This window comes from Lepeophtheirus salmonis, chromosome 4, assembly GCF_016086655.4.
Source record: "Lepeophtheirus salmonis chromosome 4, UVic_Lsal_1.4, whole genome shotgun sequence".
Taxonomy (NCBI): Eukaryota; Metazoa; Arthropoda; class Copepoda; order Siphonostomatoida; family Caligidae; genus Lepeophtheirus; species Lepeophtheirus salmonis.
Genome location: NC_052134.2, coordinates 15145435 through 15163787, shown reverse-complemented (window position 1 = coordinate 15163787; position 18353 = coordinate 15145435). Strand labels below are relative to the sequence as shown.

Below are 18353 nucleotides of genomic sequence, written 5' to 3'. Positions count from 1 at the left end.
CATATATATATATATGTAATCACGATTGAAAATTTCATAGGTCCACACATGATTTTATCTACATATTATTATTACTTTAGTTTATCATCGTCGAGTTAAAATGATTTTAATAAGGGTTATAAGTTAGGCAAAATGATTATTATGAGTATTAAAACTCCTGAGTTACGGGAGAGCAGCATACATAATATGTAGGTAGGTAGGGCTAGTAGAGGTTATAATTTTTTCACGTAGTTACTTTGATTCTATCTCGCAACCTTTCCCTACATATGTCTTAATAAAAGAACCGTCCAAAATTTGATGGTAGTTAGCCAATTCTTCCCAGATTATGGAATTATTATTTAATCATTGACGTGAATGCGTCACGACTCTACCAATTAATGAGAAAAGAAGTAGAAACATTGACTCCTAACACCATAATACAAGATATTAGTGTCTCGTTTCAGTAAATAAATAGGGAATAGTTCAAAGCTATTTTTGGGTCTATTCTAAGAATAAATTTGGTCTGGTTCGATGTTTAATGAGCTCTTCATGATGTCGAGAGACTTTGAAATGAGCAACCATTGCTGGGATGATCAATCCGAGAATAGTGAACTTCCTCTCCAAAATAGATTCATTTATATTCAAAACCTGAATATTTATATAACCTGAAAGAATTTGTTGCGAAGTTATAATAGTAATGTTTTATAGTACTTTTCCATCTTCTCCTCCTCGTCACAGGTGATTTGATCTTATCTAATGAAACGTCATGACAGCTAAGCTGCTCTCCTTCAAATGATCAGGGCTACCATGTTGATTGATTTTCCGTGTTGTTGTTTTTTAAGAAACCCAAAAAGGCTACCTATAAGCATAGTTGTTCATGTAACTACTACAACTTGTAAATAAGTAGTGCTAAGAAAATGATTTTGAATGTTTGCCAATTTCCATAGAAAATAAAAATAATTGCTACTAATAAGAGAAGGATCAAAAGTAAAGCGAAATAATAGCTCCATGTATCTACTTGTAATTGTACAATAATCATTATATTATTATATCATAAGTAACATTTCTTCCACACTCTGGTGGTTGACGCGATGATTGCCAATATGTAGACATAGACTGGGAATATAATAGTAGGATAATAAATCATGGATTGTGTTTAAACAATATATATTTCATATACATAGACATTATTCAGTAGTAGTAGTGATGGTGGTGGTAATAGATCTACCCAATTTAATTGTTTGATGGGTCGATCTTTAATAGGTTTTTGATTACTTTGAAGACTAAAGACACTATCTTTTTTATCCACTCTCAAACTAGACTGTCAAAAAATAAGGGGGAAAAGCATATGGTAGCAATGATTACTTATGTAATAGTTATTAATTATTACATGCATTTTAATTGATAATTTTACTCAAATATTTAGAACCTTAGTGACCTTTTTCAAAATTAATTTCATGTTTGACGGTTTTTGTTGAAAGGTATTAGTATCTTCTTTTTCCCTATAGAAATGACTTGAGACCGAATAATTCAGTCATATACAAATTATAACGGCCTCAGACCAAAAACAAACACCAATTTTTACATAATAGACCCGTTTGTTGTTTGTTCGAAGCTTATTTTTTTCCTAACTCATTATTCGACTATGATTGTATTTATTATTATTGTGAAAGGCACTTAACTATAAGTATGTATATGTATGTCGTCTGAATTAGAACAAAGTCATAATAATGTTTTTCTCTCATACATAGTGCCTACATGCTTATTTCAAAAGGAAATTGCGACAAAAATAAAATTTCACTTTTTATTTTATTTTTTCATTTATCCTTTCCTTCCTTCCTTTTTTTTCGGAACTGCATTTGTTCATTTTGATTACTAAAAATTAGATTCGCAATTTCTAACTCCTCATTAAATAATATCATAGTTGATCCTTGCTTCTCCTCTTCCTCCTTGTTATTGCCAAGCCTACATGACATGCAGCTAAATGAGCTCAAAGGAGAAATTAAAAAGAGGCATGATTTATGAGTCCTCATATCATCAAATAATATAAAAAGAGAGCGAGGCTGTTGTGGTAGTCGCAATTTATTCTGTCCCTTCAAGATGGCTCCTTGAATTCTTCCTAAAAATCCATCAGATATGTTCTAAAACCATATCACGTGTCTTGCAAAAAATATAGAGCAATATCATAAGTACATATTATATAATCACTTAAATATATTCAAATTTATTCTATCAAATATAAATGAATAAATAACCTCAATGACACTGCAAGGGGGTCGTTGGTTTTACCTCTTTTTTAAGGACTGGCAAGTGGAACGGAATACGACTAGACGACAGTTCTAGAAAAGGACCGGCACAACACTTTTGATGTGTAGTTAGAAATATGTAACTGTTTTGTGGATAATAATAATGTTCAAAATAGTCCGATTTTCAAAACTGGAACCAATATTACTATTTATAAGTATATCTTAGCGTTGCGACTATGAATGGTTATATTTTCTTTATGGACTGGTCCTACGAACAAAAAGTTTGGTCTTGATGAAGTTTATACTGAGTGCGCTTTAAAATGAGTCAACACTGGGTAACGATCACATAATACAAAGTTTTTCTACAGTTACATCAGTTCTCATTGTCATTATATGATGATCCTCAATTCAGGATCTCTTCCCCACACCTTATTGTTGTCAATTTCAAAATCTTCTATCCATAGACGATTAAATTTTGATTTAAGATCTTACAACACTGTTTGAACGTAGATATTGATTTATACAGGTCATCTAAGATCCAGCCAGAGGAAGTATCAGTGTCGAACCGAGTATCAATACACTGTGCTTCTGGATTTCGTTGTATATACCTGGTACAGTTTTTGTTTTCTTTCAAAGACTCTTGTAGTTATAAATTTTCCAACTTAGGTACATTTAAAAAAAAATGTTATTTCCTAGAACTGACAATTTAATAATGAGGCAAATGTACCCACGGAACAAATTACCCTTACTGTTTGATAGTCACGTAGCAATCAGGGGGAGAAGAGGTGAGGTGCGTTTACAATTATTATTATTTTAGGGATCTAAGAATGTTCAATAACTTCTCCCATCGTCTTTCATATCTATTTAAGTATTCAGAAAATATAAAGGGTATTTCATTCTGATTTTCAAATCGGTATTTGAAAAGTTAGTATTAAATAAGAAGTTCGAGTAAGTAATTTAATTTTCAAAATTATTTATATCTTTTTTCCCCTCAAAATAAGTGGATATAAGAGAAAATAACATTGAAGGATGGGAGTATACATTTTTAGTAATACTGTCCGTGTACCTAGCTTTTTATCTTTACCTTTATTCTACTGAGTAATTTTGATACTTGGGTAATAAAATATGTAAATAGTATTATTCAAAAATTATCATATTTTAGTTTAATGATTTTTTTGATTCATCTATACTTTTTGTCCAAAAACTACCCAAAATCATTGCATTTTTGAAAATCTTTAAGGAGGAGGAAGGCTATAGGACATATTTAGAAGCCTCAAACATGATTTTCGAGCTTCTTTAATTTAAAGGATGGGAAGTAATGCGGAAACTTTGAAAAGTATATTTAGGAATAGTACCCAATATTTTAAATTTTATATACATACATACACTTGTGATATGGCTTTCAAATCCTAAATTATAAGCAATTAATGGATGGGGAGAAGCACAACACACGGTGATGCTGGGGGTCTTTTTGACATAGAAGTTGTCTCTTATCTTATCACTATTCAAAGTCCTCTTTTTATATACATATAATATTCATGATGGAATTTTTTTTGTCTTTATTTCATTTAAGTGTTTGCTTTGTGTGTTTTTTTTAAATATTATGATTGAATCTAGGGCACAGAAGAAGGGATAATTGACCTAATTATTCCTTGTTATATTATTGTACGTATATATACAATACATACTTGTGCTGGAAATCGATATGAAAAAAGTAACCGTCTAAGCAAGTGCCTTAGATCCGACTAAATAAAAAAACAAACTTGTTATTTCTATTAAAAGATGGAATTTATGGAGGTTGAGTATATTATTTGATATACTCAACGCCTCTTAACGGACAGAAATTGATGACTTGGCCACTTGGTTTATAGCTTTGGTTAACAAGGCTTTGACTAATCAAGTTTCAAATTTGTATGTCAAACAATGACCTTATCTTCTTTTTCTTCTAATAAGCACAAAATTAAATGCCTATCAAGATTAATATAAATACAAGGTTACTCACTCCATAACACTTGTACGACTGATATTGAACTTTCACTATGCTTTTTAATAGTGATGTCAGAGAGTATAACTGTTACCAAGAGTAGCTATATATTGCCTTCTTCGACTGTTACTGTTATACTCTGTGACGTCAAAATATGTTTGTCTTCCCTATCAGTTGGTACGCTATATTCGATTGAAAATTCTAGCAAGGCCGATTCCATGATGGTCTAACCTTGATGCCTATATATTTTTTGTAGTCGGGATATTGGTACGGTTATTTTAATATAAAGAATACTTTACTGTAATGGTCATTCCAAACCGAATTACGATTTGACACTGTACAGTCCCAGTCCTTATAGACCAGTCAATACAGAAGCAAGCTAGAATATTTTTGTGTAAATCTTTAGTTGGTATCTCTGCTCATACCAGAAATTTAAATATTAAAGCTATAATTGGGCAAAATATGTCAACGAAATATTGGTTTGTATGTATGTTTATATCGTGTACAATACATTGGACATTTTCTCCCTTTCTTGGTTTTTTTTTTTTTTTTTTTCAAGATTGTTTTTGTGTTAAATCATCACATATCTATCTATATACGTATATACGTACTATTTAAAGGCTTTTATTAGGGATGTTGAGTAGAATATGTATATTATGCCTACAACCATATAAATAGTAAAGGAATAGGCGGAGCCACACCAGGTCTTCAACAACAATAAACGAGGAGTAATTCATTTTGAGCTGGCCAAAACTATGTAAATTGTACAGTTAACCATTATAGCCTCAACATACTAAATTACTACATACAAACAACGAAATAGCACATTCGTCTCATGCCTCATATGAATGTCCGTAGTAGTGACGTCATCCTTAGGACCGTTTTTTTGCAAGCTGTAATGTGTAGGTATGTAATCCAGTGTTATTAAAAGTCTTTGAATTATTGTTTTCGTTTTTGATCATCATCATTTAGGATTAAGTAAAGAGAGGTACTCATGATGAAACGCCTTCTCCGTAGCGGAAGCGCATTTGAAACTATGGAAACATGAAAATACCGTTGTAGTATGTTATTTATTTGATGATGAATTATACAAGTTTATTATTTACTTCAAATATTATTGTTGTGATGTTAAGTGAGCGTGCACTCGTCGTTCCGCTCCCGATCATCATCTTGTAACTACGTAGAGGTCATCTTCGTTGCATCTGATTGCTTGGTGTAGATGCACAAATAAGTGCATATTGATATTAAGTAGTAAAAGAAGGAGTTGTCCCATGACTAATACACTTACTTAATCAATTATAATAATCAAGGATTTGAATCATCCCAAATCCATTGTGTTCTCAAACGTATATTCAAGTTCATCAATCAACTAATTTCATTAGCTATAGCGCTTCATCAAACCTAAAATTAAACAAAATGGAAAAACCCGTCTGTTATAGAATTATTTTTATTCGTTCTTTTAAAATTAAAAAAAAGGACCGATAAAGATCGATTTTGGACTTAATTTGACTACGAGACCGGTCTTTACTGAAGTTGGGTCGAATTAGTCTGGTTTTACAAAACTATACTGGCTTAAGATTTTAGACCGAAACCCAAAAATATTTGGGTTAGCTTCAAGAAATTTCCTCTGCTACATTTAGCATGTTTTCCTTTCGCAAGATGTTGCTTTTGATATACTCTCACAGATTATATTACATGATGATTTACATCCTACTGTATGCAATGCTTTTTTCCACCACAGAATTCAACCTGTTAATTCAATTAAAAAGGTAAATTCATAGTGTTTTAGAGTCATATTCAAGTATAATCAAGGCTCCTAGCGACAAAATAGTAGTCTAATTGTCAATTAAATTAGTTTATAGCTTTGCTTTTGATCATTACTACTTCTCAAAACAAACTTATTTATTATAAAACTAACAAAATAAATCGAATAACAAAAGAATAAGATAAATAGTCACCTTGGCTTTATTACATACTAGCGGGAGTACCCGGCATTGTTCGGAGTAATAAGTCATCGACTAACAGACAAAAATTGCTTAAATAGTATTGAAGATAACTCCCCAAGGGTTATTCTCCGTAACAGCTCACGTGTAGCTCCTCAATACTTGGATGTTCTTTCCTCATGAATGAAAGAATAATAATAACGGGTTGAAAGTTTTCTTTTGAATATGACGTGATGAGATGGGGAGTACTTTAGTCTCTAGTGCGCTCCACGCTCGTTTCTAAACCTTTATTTTAATATAGATCATAATATCCCATGCCCCTTCCCTAATATAAGAAGAAATATTCAATGAATGGCTTTAATTACAAGATGTTGTTGATTTGTCCCTTGTTTTTGGAGATATATGTATTGTTATATATAAGGGATTTTTCATATGATATATGCATTTATAATATTTGTAGATTGGTCAATCAGCATCCATTCAGAGTATTTTTTCTTCTCTTTCCACACAATATTAATTATATAAGCATCATTTCTATTAAAAAACTGAAATAATATCTAACTTTCACCTTAGAATAACATATTATATGTACGTACAATCTTTGGAGGACATCTCTCTCTCTCTCCTCACTCTCTTTCACCACACCACACTCAACCTCGAAGGACCTTGTTGCCTTTTTATCATCCCATTCCCAGTATATGTACATACATACTAGTGCTTATTGCAATGGGTCCCGTTTTCCGGTTAATATCAAATATATTATTTGATATCCCTGAGGACAATCAGAAGATTGACATAGGCAAGCCATCAATTGAACTAGGGATAGTTTTTGTGTTGCTATATTTTGATAAAATAGGGGAATCCCTAATTATTATTTAAAAAAGGTGCAAAATATTCCTAAACTGCTAGATCAATTACTAAAAAAATATATAATGTACAATTTTTGACTCATAGGATCATCAAATTTATATGGGACGGGGGTGGCACAAGAGGCCTAAACTATGGCGATGTCATCAGTTTGTGTATTGTCCCTAACAGAGAAGAGTTGGGTGCAGAGAAAGATATTAGCCCGAAAACGGGAAATTATATTGGCCTGGGGAGTAATGAGTAATGATGACGAGAAATGGTCAAGTTGAGGTTATATAAGAAGATATGTAAGTGAAGAAGGAGAGAGGGAGTTTGCGTTCGTTGTTCGATGTTTTTTTGAATGATTATAATGAACATACTTGTAGAACCATAGGCATACCCATTACTTATAATACCTATACATTGACGTACAGGTTTGTTGTTATATTATGAATCTGTACTTGATGCCCTTGAAGAGAGATTGTTTTTATGTGTCTTCTTCTCTCTTTCTTCCTACTCTTACTATTGGCTTGTTACTCCTGCTGCATTCGTCTCCTTCTAATGACCTACCCTCACTTAAACCAGTGATTTCCAACCAACCAACCAATATTTTCCTACCTGCAGAACCCTATAGGGATTATCTAATGCCCCTATAACTGCAAATCCACGGCAAGCTCAATCCAAACTCTATATCACAAGAAAATGATGCGACGGAGATATTTGAACTTTTTGACAAAAATTCAAACTTCCTAATAGTGTTGACAATTTAATATCCTGTCAGGTTTTGACTAGATAGAGAACGCCTGAGTGACTATTCTTGTTCATCAAACAGTCCCTCTAGACTTTTTTTAATATCTTACGAATCAACCATATGTTTTATTTCTTATTTACGTTATCTCTAACGGACCCTCCTTGACGATCATGTACCTAAAAAAAACAAGGGCTCCAAGGAAGTCTTGTTTCGGTATATTTCATTTTGTTCTGTTTTCCTCGCATGTTTTAGTCAGACGAAACATTTAAAAAACGAATCGCTTTTTCTTCATCTTATATATCTTCAAAAAAAACATTCGAATGCATTTTGTCTAGTTGTAGATGACAAAATGAACACATCTCCAAGGAGCACTGGTTGTGAATAGGGCCATTATATTTTTAGAAGGTTTTATGGGTAGGAGTTATTAATATTAACTTAAGAATGAAGTATTATTGATTCTTGTTGGGGGATTTTTAGAGAAAAAATATCATAAAACTTGCTTTTTTTACAAAATATAAGATAGATTTTTAAAGATAATATTTAATATTTTTTTATTTCTTAAATTCAAAAACATATTTTCTATTTAAGTCGATTTTATCAATTTATAACTATTTATTTGCTTTATTTATTTAAAAAAAAAGCATTTCATTAATTTATGTTGTTTTTTTTTTTTTGGGGGGGGGGGTTCTGTTTTTTATAACCAAACGCCAAGGAACCTTAGCATCCTTCCTACCGACACCCCTGAGATGTTAAATAAGATAACATCGATCATCTCATTTGTCATTGAACAACTAACTTAGCAAAAAGAAGGAGAGAAGATGAGATGATAGGAAAAAGAAAAGATACACTTTGATAGATACAAGAGACAACAATAACTAATATATATTTCCAAGTACAAGAATATCTTGTGGTTCGTAGCCGTTATAGCCCTCAAGGATGATTTCCTTCTACTTAATTAATACATATAATATCCACACCACAACTACATATCTAGCTACGCTCTAATTATGTTGTTGCCTTCAAATCCATCCTCTAGTCCCATTAATAATCACCATCATCGTGTGTAAGTGGAATCTTTTGGTGGATTGCCCCAATCTACAAAGTACATACATAAAACCAGTTTAGTTTATAATGATATAATGTGAGTGTGATGCCCCATCTCCCCTCATTCCCCCTCTTCCTTCCAAATGGCTATGCCCTATCTATGTATATTACTTATATACACATTCATGTATTTTCCACACGCACGTTGACGACGATCAACAATACTACTTAATTATCATTCCATCCACTTCAGTCATTGCAGGCATATTTCTTTAAATGCCCAAGTCAGATGGATATAAATATGTACATTCTACATATTTATACTTTATAAGCATCTCCCTCCTCATACAGCATATCATATATATTTCGTGATAAAATGTGGTGGCAACGCCATACCCTGATATGTTTTCCTAAAAATGTTGGGGTTAAGCTTAAATTTTATTCCTTTATTTATCAATCGAATTTTGACTAATGGTGTCAAATACAGCAATACGCTGATATACAAGTTTAACTCCTTCCTGGACTGGGCTCGTTAGTCAAAGAAATATATCTCAAAATAAACAACTAAAGCTTGAAACAACTCTCGCGTCCTGTCGTCAACTCTCGATCAGTTCGTATATAAATGCAAATTTTTGCTCTAAATCCATCTCATATCTCATTAAAAATCGTTTATTTTTGCACTTGTATCTCAAGGTATTACTCAAAACCGTGTTATTTTCTAACTGGTACGATCTTTTTCATCAGTCCTAACTATCTTTTTATTTTCTTCACTTCTAGCTAGAATGGAAGAATATAAAAACGAAGAAAATATTGAAGGACACACCTCCTAATTTAAACTTAATCTATTTTGCATCTTTGAAAGAGGTTATGCTGAACAGCTGAAATGATGTAGTTAGTAACTACATCATTTCAGCTGTTGTAGTTCCCATAAAATACCGATACGGACCGGTCCTAATATTGACAAATTTTACTAGGGCCGGACTGAATGGACAACAGTCTTTTTAGCTCGTTTAAACCGATCCAAAACTATTGTGACTCTTTGTCATTTAAGAGATAACAGCAAACCAAAAACCAAGGTAATGTACATAAAAATAAAATTAAAACTGTAAAGGAGATTCTGGTTCATGTTTAAACTTAATTAAAACTGTATACCAAATTGAGATTATCTTACCCCTGCAGGGAAGAGATTCAATTAGCTTCTATAAACTAGCTAGGGGTTATAAAAATTAACTAATGAATATAAAAAACTATTAGTACCTAGTATAATTTGTGATTGTTAAAGTATTTGAGAGATTTTGTTGCATTGATTATATTCTAAAAAGAGGCTTACTCAAAATAAAGCCGCTTGCAATAGATCCTATGATGATATAGTATAATTATAGAATATATTCAATTCTGCAAATAGGCTTTATAATGAAATATATAGATCGAAATTTGAAGAAGTCAACTCGAATCAACCTTATAATTAATTCATTTAATATTCGTCTATTAACAGGATGAACATATCTGTATCAATTACATGTTTATGAAGACACTTCTCGTTTTAACTTGAAATATAGTTTTCTAGAAAAAAAAAAATGCCGGGAAAGCCATTAATATTGGACATATGGATCTAGGTCCGAGATGGGCAAAGTTTGCATTAAAAGAAAAATTAAGGAAAGTGTAGTTTTTTGAGGACCGCATTTATATAAGTTACACCAATTAAAATATTTAATATAGAAAATAAATTAAATAGAATATTTATAAGAAGAAATCAATTCTTTTTTTCACAATAATCATCAACATAGCTTCAAATGATATCAACTGGCGATATCTTTAAAAAAAAAAAAAAAAAATAACGTGTTTTAATGGACAATTTGAAGAATGTTTTGGAGTTGAGTAGTTTAGCTGCCATGACGTTTCATTAGATTAGCTACGAGCAGCTATGAGATCAGGGAAATAAATACAAGTCTCTATGTAACACTGTATGTAGCAATGAAGTAGACAGGAATTATAACGATGTCAATCCTCAATTCTACGGAGAGTCCACTTTTAACTCCGCATCAAATCCTCAGCGTTACTCGATTCGTCTTTCACACTGTAGTGATTACTTTACCTAATCTTCAATAATATAGGAATAATGAATAACAGCTTTAGAAAATTAAAGAAAAAAGCAACATCTTTTCAGGTTGCAATTATGTACAAAAAGAGCGCGATCTTCTATTTTCATATTTTTTAACATATAGTCATCAATTATTCCCATGTTTTTTTTTTGTCAACTATCAATTTATGTCCTATGTGTTTTGTTAAGTTATATTAAAACTAACTTAATTGTAGAAACTTCATCTGATTCACGTTTATAACACTTCTATAAGCTTTTTAGCGGACAACAAAAACTGCTTTCCGTCCCGTGGGGTCATAGTTAGCCCACTATTTACATAGATAACCCATTAAGAAATAATTAAATAAACCTACATTGTTATGAAGGAAATTATTATTAATCCATTATTATTTGATTCTTGAAATGGAAGGCTTTTAATTAAAAAAACTAACTAAAATAATTCAATTATAGAGAGGGGGGTGAATGTCCATGAATCATAGGAAATATTTAGTATAATTTGCTACTGTTTAAATTGTATTTAAAATCGTCGTGTAGTTACACACCTACTCATTCAAGTACACTATTCATTATTTATATGGGTGGGATGGGGTCAATTTAATTTTGCCATGGGCCGCGTACGGGTGAAGCTGTGAGAGACTGCTTGAGGTTTTGACTTCATTAAGAGAAAGAAAAAGGGAAATGAAATTACCGAGGGGTCTATTGAAATCTGAACACTACTAATTCAATAATTAATGAAGGGTGAGTGATGTAAATTAATTCATGTTTTGATTTATTAAAGCACTTATACATAGTTACAAAACAAAACAAACCTGAGCCTTCTAGCTTACGTACAAGTCCAGAAAATGACACTTGAACGTGATGACAAGTTTCACGCCAGACTGTCGAGAGAGCTATCAAAAAAGTGGGTGGAAAGAGCTTAAATTATATCTTGATGAAGTTTAAAATTCAAAGTCTTGAGATTATAATGGACCACTCTGTATATATATACACTGTACAAATAGAAACAAAGGAAACATTCAATATCTATCTACAAAGGATTTATTTTCATAGATACTATAGCTTTTAGGACTAACCCAAGTTAGGTACAATCTGATTTAATTCTAATTATTAATATATTTATTGAGACAAACACTTTGATGCCTCATAGTTGCTTGAAAAATGTTGCTACAAGTAGTTACTAAAATGTAAGATAATTAATATGTACCTAATATTGATTCAATTTAATCTTTATTTAGATTTAAATCATGTTATAAAACGACAACTTATGAATTAACTAAATATATAAATGCACAGAACAATTTTTAAATATTTATGGTCGTAGTGTTCCTTGCGATTATTTTGAATATAAAAAAATGCAGAATCCTAAAGAAATCGAAATAGGAGTGAATCTCAACACTAATATGCATTATGTAGATACCCAGTAAATGATGACTCCAATAGAGGAGGGAAAGGGGATCATGCGCGTATCAAATATAGCAGCCTTGAAATTGGGTACATACATGATATGATAGTATATCATATACGCTTATATGCATACACCTATGTTAGTATATTCAACAAATTTACCACATGTGCTGCCGATACTCTGTGTCTCTGACACTTGTGTTTATGTATGACGTGATTATTCTCTAAATAGTATGAACATTAATACTTCTATTACTAATCATAATTGGCATTACTATCAACAATTTAGTAACTAAAGGGATATACTTGGTGGAGAAGAAAGGGAAGTTCTTCTTGTTTAGTATCTACGTATCAGCTGACATAAAGCTATAGAACAAAGTGACGATACGTGGCTGTTAGATTGAGTAAATTCCATGTCATATGAGTATCATTTTTCCTAAACAAGATTTCGCTTATGATAACAAATATTAGGTTGGGGGAAAAAGTAATCTAGTATTTCCCGCCATTTTTTAACTAAATATATCTTCTTGATTATTGGTCACATCGGATCATATGATAAAGCGATGTGAAGGTGTGAGTGTGCACTACAAACACTTTTGGGACAGTATTGCGCTTGGCCCGTTCAGACATGAATTATCATGCTTTGAGTATGGAGGTTTCTAAAGAAGAAATTTGTCATATTTTACATTTTTACTATCTGAAAGGGAAAAAGGCGTCCAAAGCAACCAAGAATTTGTGATATATTCGGGGCTAATAATCAGTGGTTCCAGCGATTTTCCCCCCCGCTCTATTATGTCCTCTACTGTGAACAACTCGACCGTTTGAATCTGGCAATCGAACAGAATCAGTCAGCATTGGTGAATAGGAGACAAAAAGACAATGCTAGGCCGAAAATATCTTTGATGGCGTGACAGAAACTTCGGGAGCTCGGATAGAAAGTTCTTATGCATCCACCCTACAGTCTGGACATGGTACCAAGTGACTATCACCTGTTCCTGTCTATAGTCAACGCGCTTGGGGGTACAAATTTGGTCTCAATAGTGGCCTGCGAAAATTAGTTGTCCGAGTTTTTTACCCATAGGGACAAGGGCTTCTACGAAACAGAATGAGGCATACTTGACTTATATCGGATGATTGTAAAACTTTTTATAAAGCATTCAAATAAAGCGGAAAATACGAAATTACTTTTTTCACAATCTATTATGATGTCATTTTCCTTTATGGAGTATTCCTTTTGCAGAATTTAGCTTGTACATACAGTTAAAAGGGTGAATTCATGGAGGTTGCAAAGTAGATATGAAGTAATATTCAAGTATAATCAACGCCCCTAGAGGACAAAAAGTAGTTGCGAAGCCAACTACAATTAGGCAATTATGGATTACGTTGTCTTCATTTCACCACTTGGTGAATAGCTCTGATCGGGCATATTCTCCTCCTCTCCAATAAACTTTGTTTTAGATTCTGACTTATTCATCATAGTGTTATCGTTTGTACCTATGTATAATTCACGAGTATATGTATGTATATTGTGTACAACATAACCCAACTATTTATTATAAAACTCCTTAATTAATGACTCTTTAATATATGTATACACACAGGAAGGGGCAGATAGGCTCAATATAATAACTTTATTTATTATAGGTTATCATCATCATTAGTTGTACTTGTAGCAGTAGGACCTACTCTCAGTATGTAGTACTCGATAGAGTAGATAGAGACACTGTACTCCGTATGTATATAAATCCCTCGTTCGATGCTGTATGTTATACCCTATGCAGTGCTCCTTGTTATATGTACATTTATAAATTCATCTCCTCTCTTCTGAGTTTCCTAGCTAATAATATTGTTAGTAGTAGAGTAATAACAATTATTATTTTGATTTCCACGGATTTTTTTTTCTCAATAGAGTGAGAGAAAGAGAGAAAAATTGAATTAATAGGAGTTTTTTTTTCTATGATTTTTTATTAAATACTTAGTGCAAGTGTTTGTGCCTTACTGGATGGAAGGTCTATAAATAAATATCACCACTCATCATCAATATCATATAATTAAATATTGGGATTCACAATATAATTAAAAGTCCGAGGGGTGAATTCAGATCCTTCACTCTCAAAGAATTTGGAAAGGGCGAGAAAGAAATGATCAACATAGTTGATCGATATTAATACTTAGTAGTTTGTTCTTCTAACATTATTGAAAATAATAATTTTCGTGTAATAAAATAATAGTACACCTGTGTGAGTAGTAGTCGGAGCTGTGAAAATGACACAGAGCCCCCACTAACGCTTCTCTTGTCTACAAACTTACTAACTTACTTCTCTTGCGAATCGAGAAAAAACGTCAAAATATATGATATATGATCCAGTTAATCATTCAAGATCACGTCACATCATCATCATCATCCCTGGCTCTCGCGAGTTCAATTTAAGGATATTTTTATGAGTAAATTATGCTAAATTCCACTCGACTCGTCATGGATGCAGAGAATGGGTAAGAATCTAATCATCTACTTATATCATCATACTTACAACAACGTCTCTTCATATCTCCTAAAAATAAGATTGTGGATTGAAGAGGATGACTTCCGTGTCATTAAAGCCTACTCCGCCTCTCCAAGAGAGTCGGAAACAACTCTTTTCCTATGGAAAAATAACTTGCATCCATATGAAAGGCAGAAGACCTATGGACGTGTTGCAAGGAATTCTCCTTTTCTTGAGAATTTGAAGGTTGTAGAAGGGCTCATCGAAAGACTTCAAAGAAGAAGGAGTCACATCAGATCCATACTTCAAACCAATGGATGTGAGTGAGCCATCTATTTACTCTTTTAATACTAGGCACTACATATCAACATCTATGTATTTATGAAAGCAAGATGAATCATTACTTTTTGATTTAACTCCTCTTACGAGACTAATGAGTTACCAGAAATGATTTCCTCCTTTTTCATAAAAAATCATATTTATGCACATAATTATTATGTCTCATGAATATTTTACTATAGAGGCAATATATCCGTTTAAATCTCGTCTTTTTTATTCCACTTCTAATTTCCCCATAAAGATATGAATGATTCTTTATCCTTTCCGGAATATCGTGAGACTCCAGCTATCCAATCCTGTCCAAACCTTGATCAAAATTCACCAATCATTGATAGAAATGAGAAAGGAGGTAATAATAACAGTCAATCTTTTCAAACGGTCTTAATCAAATATCCCTTTGATAGTGCAAATATCTTATCTTATCATTATACTAACTGACTACGCTCTTATTTTTCATAATTTGCACACTTGTTGTTGTCAGTGAGTCGAATTACCATCAAGAATCGACCAGAGTCATTAGCTATTCCTAATAGAGAATCCTCTCTCAAACAAAAAATAGCCACACACATACTTCCACCAACTATGAATAATGTGCACCATAACATTGATACATTCCAGTCCTACAACAACTCTGGCGATGAGGCTATTCACGAAATTGAATCCATTTCTACAGAATATGCAAGTAGTACCTTGCCTGTTGATGTGGATGATAGAGGAAGCCATCACTTTTTTAGGTAAGACGACTGCTCTGTATAGTTGCAAAATGAATCAGCAACGTTCTGTTGTAATTTAAACATTTTTGTTTATTGCCCTTCCATAAAATAACATTTTCTGTGATGATCGATCTACTACATCATACAACTAACTAGTACTGGATTACTTGTCTTGAAGAAAGGGAGGGGAGGGGAGTCTCATAAATAACTCTTGGCCATTGAACAACTTTTAATCAGACTTAAGAAATATCTTTACAACTTACAACAGTCTTGATTTTATGACCTTTCATTTTATTATTATGCTGGTGTTTTTTTTTTTTTTTTTTTTGTACAATACATACGAGGGACTTTAGCTCCTAATGGATAGAGTAATTATCTTCATATATATATACATGATTTGTACATATTCCAATTATGGGGGTTGCATCATAACCATAATTTGTAGTATATATATCATTGCTTCTATAGTACTGTTATCACGATCGTCCCTCTTTGCTTTTTCTTAATGCATTTTTTAAAACTGCAGCTCAAGTCTAAATAAGAAGTCTTTAAAAAAAATTATTATTCAACTTTTTTCTCTAATGATGATAGATTATATAAAGTAATTTGCGCTATTAGCACACTTTATCTTATTTCTTCAAATTTCAATGATGATGTTAAGCATCTGAAAGCATAGATTTAGATTGTTATTCATGCCAGGGAGGGGATTTATCTCTCTCCCTCACTCTAAGCACGGGCCTGGACTTGAGTTGAAGTGGGGGTGTATACCACACACAACTGTCAATCCTTTTTCATTATGGACAGTTATAATTATGTTATGTATGTATGTTCTGATTCCCCTCTCTGTTAGTATTGACTAATAATATAATATATATAAAAATATAATACATATATGTAATATTACACAAACTGCAGCAGTCTAGAAGACGACTCCCTCGTTTTCTCCCCAGATGGAGAGGAAGAGGAGGAGGGAGAGAGGACGAGTCATCGCTCTACTGTGGCAGCAATGTCTAACACTGCTGCCGATGGGAATCTTCTTGCTCCAACAGTATCACCACCAGCACCACCATCGGAGAAAACCCTCCCTTTCAAGAAAAAGAAAAACATTGTAGTCGACCAACGCATTGCTGAAGATGGGTTAGTTCCTGCAAGGTTCATTTTCTATTATTTTTTTATAATAAAAAGAAGGAAAAAGCGAGGGGTTAAAGTGTACATCTGTGTCAGTGAGTTGTGAGTAAAGAAGGAAGTAGAGGATATTTACTATTTAGTCACTCAGTACTGTTCTACAGTGTATGTATGTATCTGCATTTTTGTTCATTCATCATCAACCACCACCCCACCCCCTCTGTCTGTTTGTCTCCTCTCACAAGAGTCACATACGGCATACACTTTTCCTCCTTTCATTCCCTCTCTGGTTCTAAGAGAACCATTTAAAAACAAAACATACAAACCATCCCTTACCTCTTTGTAGAGTCAAGACACACATCCAGGATGCTTTTTACCACAGCACGGAAATCATTGATGTAGACTCTCCTTACAACTCTGAAGGAGACTCTGAAGTGTTTTCTACCCCCGATCGGAGAAGTAATCAGCACTCTCAGCATCATACAAAGAGCTATGGAGACGATCATAGATTTGAAGAGGAAATGAAGAGCTCTTCATACTCCCGAGAGTCATCAATGATCAAATCCTTGGGAAATTACACTCCAGTTTACAACACTGAGGATAGGTTAGGGAGAAATAAGCTCACATTTTTATAAATACATCATTTCCGTTTACTGTGTACTTTAAAAACTTAAAAATTAAACAAATCATTGCGGATAATGAATTAATAATGATCTATAAAATGTGAGCTTATGGAGATTTTATCGCACTTTTAGATCCATATGGACCCCCTTCTCATCTCTATACTCCTCCAACTTTAGTACTTCAACATCATCCAATCCTCCTCCTGGCAAAGGCGAGATCCAAAAGCTTTTTTAAAATAAAGAAAAAGGCTTTATATATATATATATAAAAGAAATCCAACTACATATATATTATATTCTATTCTATGTGTATCTCTCCTTCATGTATTATCTATAATATTTAGTTTATTCGCGTGTTAATGAGTGAGTCCCAAAAGACTATATTATATACACCTTTATTATCTATAATCATTATATTAAGTCGTCGTATTCGTTTCCATCATCTATCTATCATCCATCCTTGTCATTTGTTAAAAGAAGAAAAAGAAATGAATCTCGTCAGTTAATGGAAATCGAATTTGTCTCATTTATTCAATATTATATACCTACAACTACTACATATATGTATATCTATCATGTTTACTGTGTATTTTTAAAAAGAAGAACAATCCATATTGATACTGTTCTCGTGATCCATTTGCTTCTTTAAAAACATAAAACAAAAAGAATTTGAAAGTATCCATTTGGACATTTAAAAAAAAAACAAAAAAACTCTGCCTTTAAATAATTGTTTTGTGTACATTCAATCATCATCTACAGAGAGTATGACTCC

General features: G+C 32.6%; 2 protein-coding genes across 8 annotated transcripts in view; both read left to right on the top strand.

Annotated features, from left to right (window-relative positions):
- Positions 1–18353, top strand: part of LOC121116880 (uncharacterized) — a 174747-nt gene that overhangs the window by 152259 nt on the left and 4135 nt on the right. The window lies entirely within an intron of this gene.
- On the top strand, positions 13023–18246 carry LOC139904713 (uncharacterized). 5 transcript variants are annotated; one of them, XM_071887650.1, is made up of 7 exons: positions 13023–14791; positions 14862–15100; positions 15362–15469; positions 15602–15854; positions 16749–16985; positions 17305–17562; positions 17714–18246. In XM_071887650.1, the coding sequence occupies exons 1-7, from the start codon at positions 14751–14753 to the stop codon at positions 17814–17816; spliced, it is 1239 nt and encodes a 412-aa protein (XP_071743751.1). In that variant the 5' UTR covers positions 13023–14750; the 3' UTR covers positions 17817–18246. The 5 variants fall into 5 exon arrangements, with proteins under 5 accessions (XP_071743751.1, XP_071743753.1, XP_071743752.1 ...); XM_071887652.1 differs by having other exon boundaries at positions 13135–14791; positions 16749–16970; XM_071887651.1 differs by having other exon boundaries at positions 14067–14791; positions 16752–16985.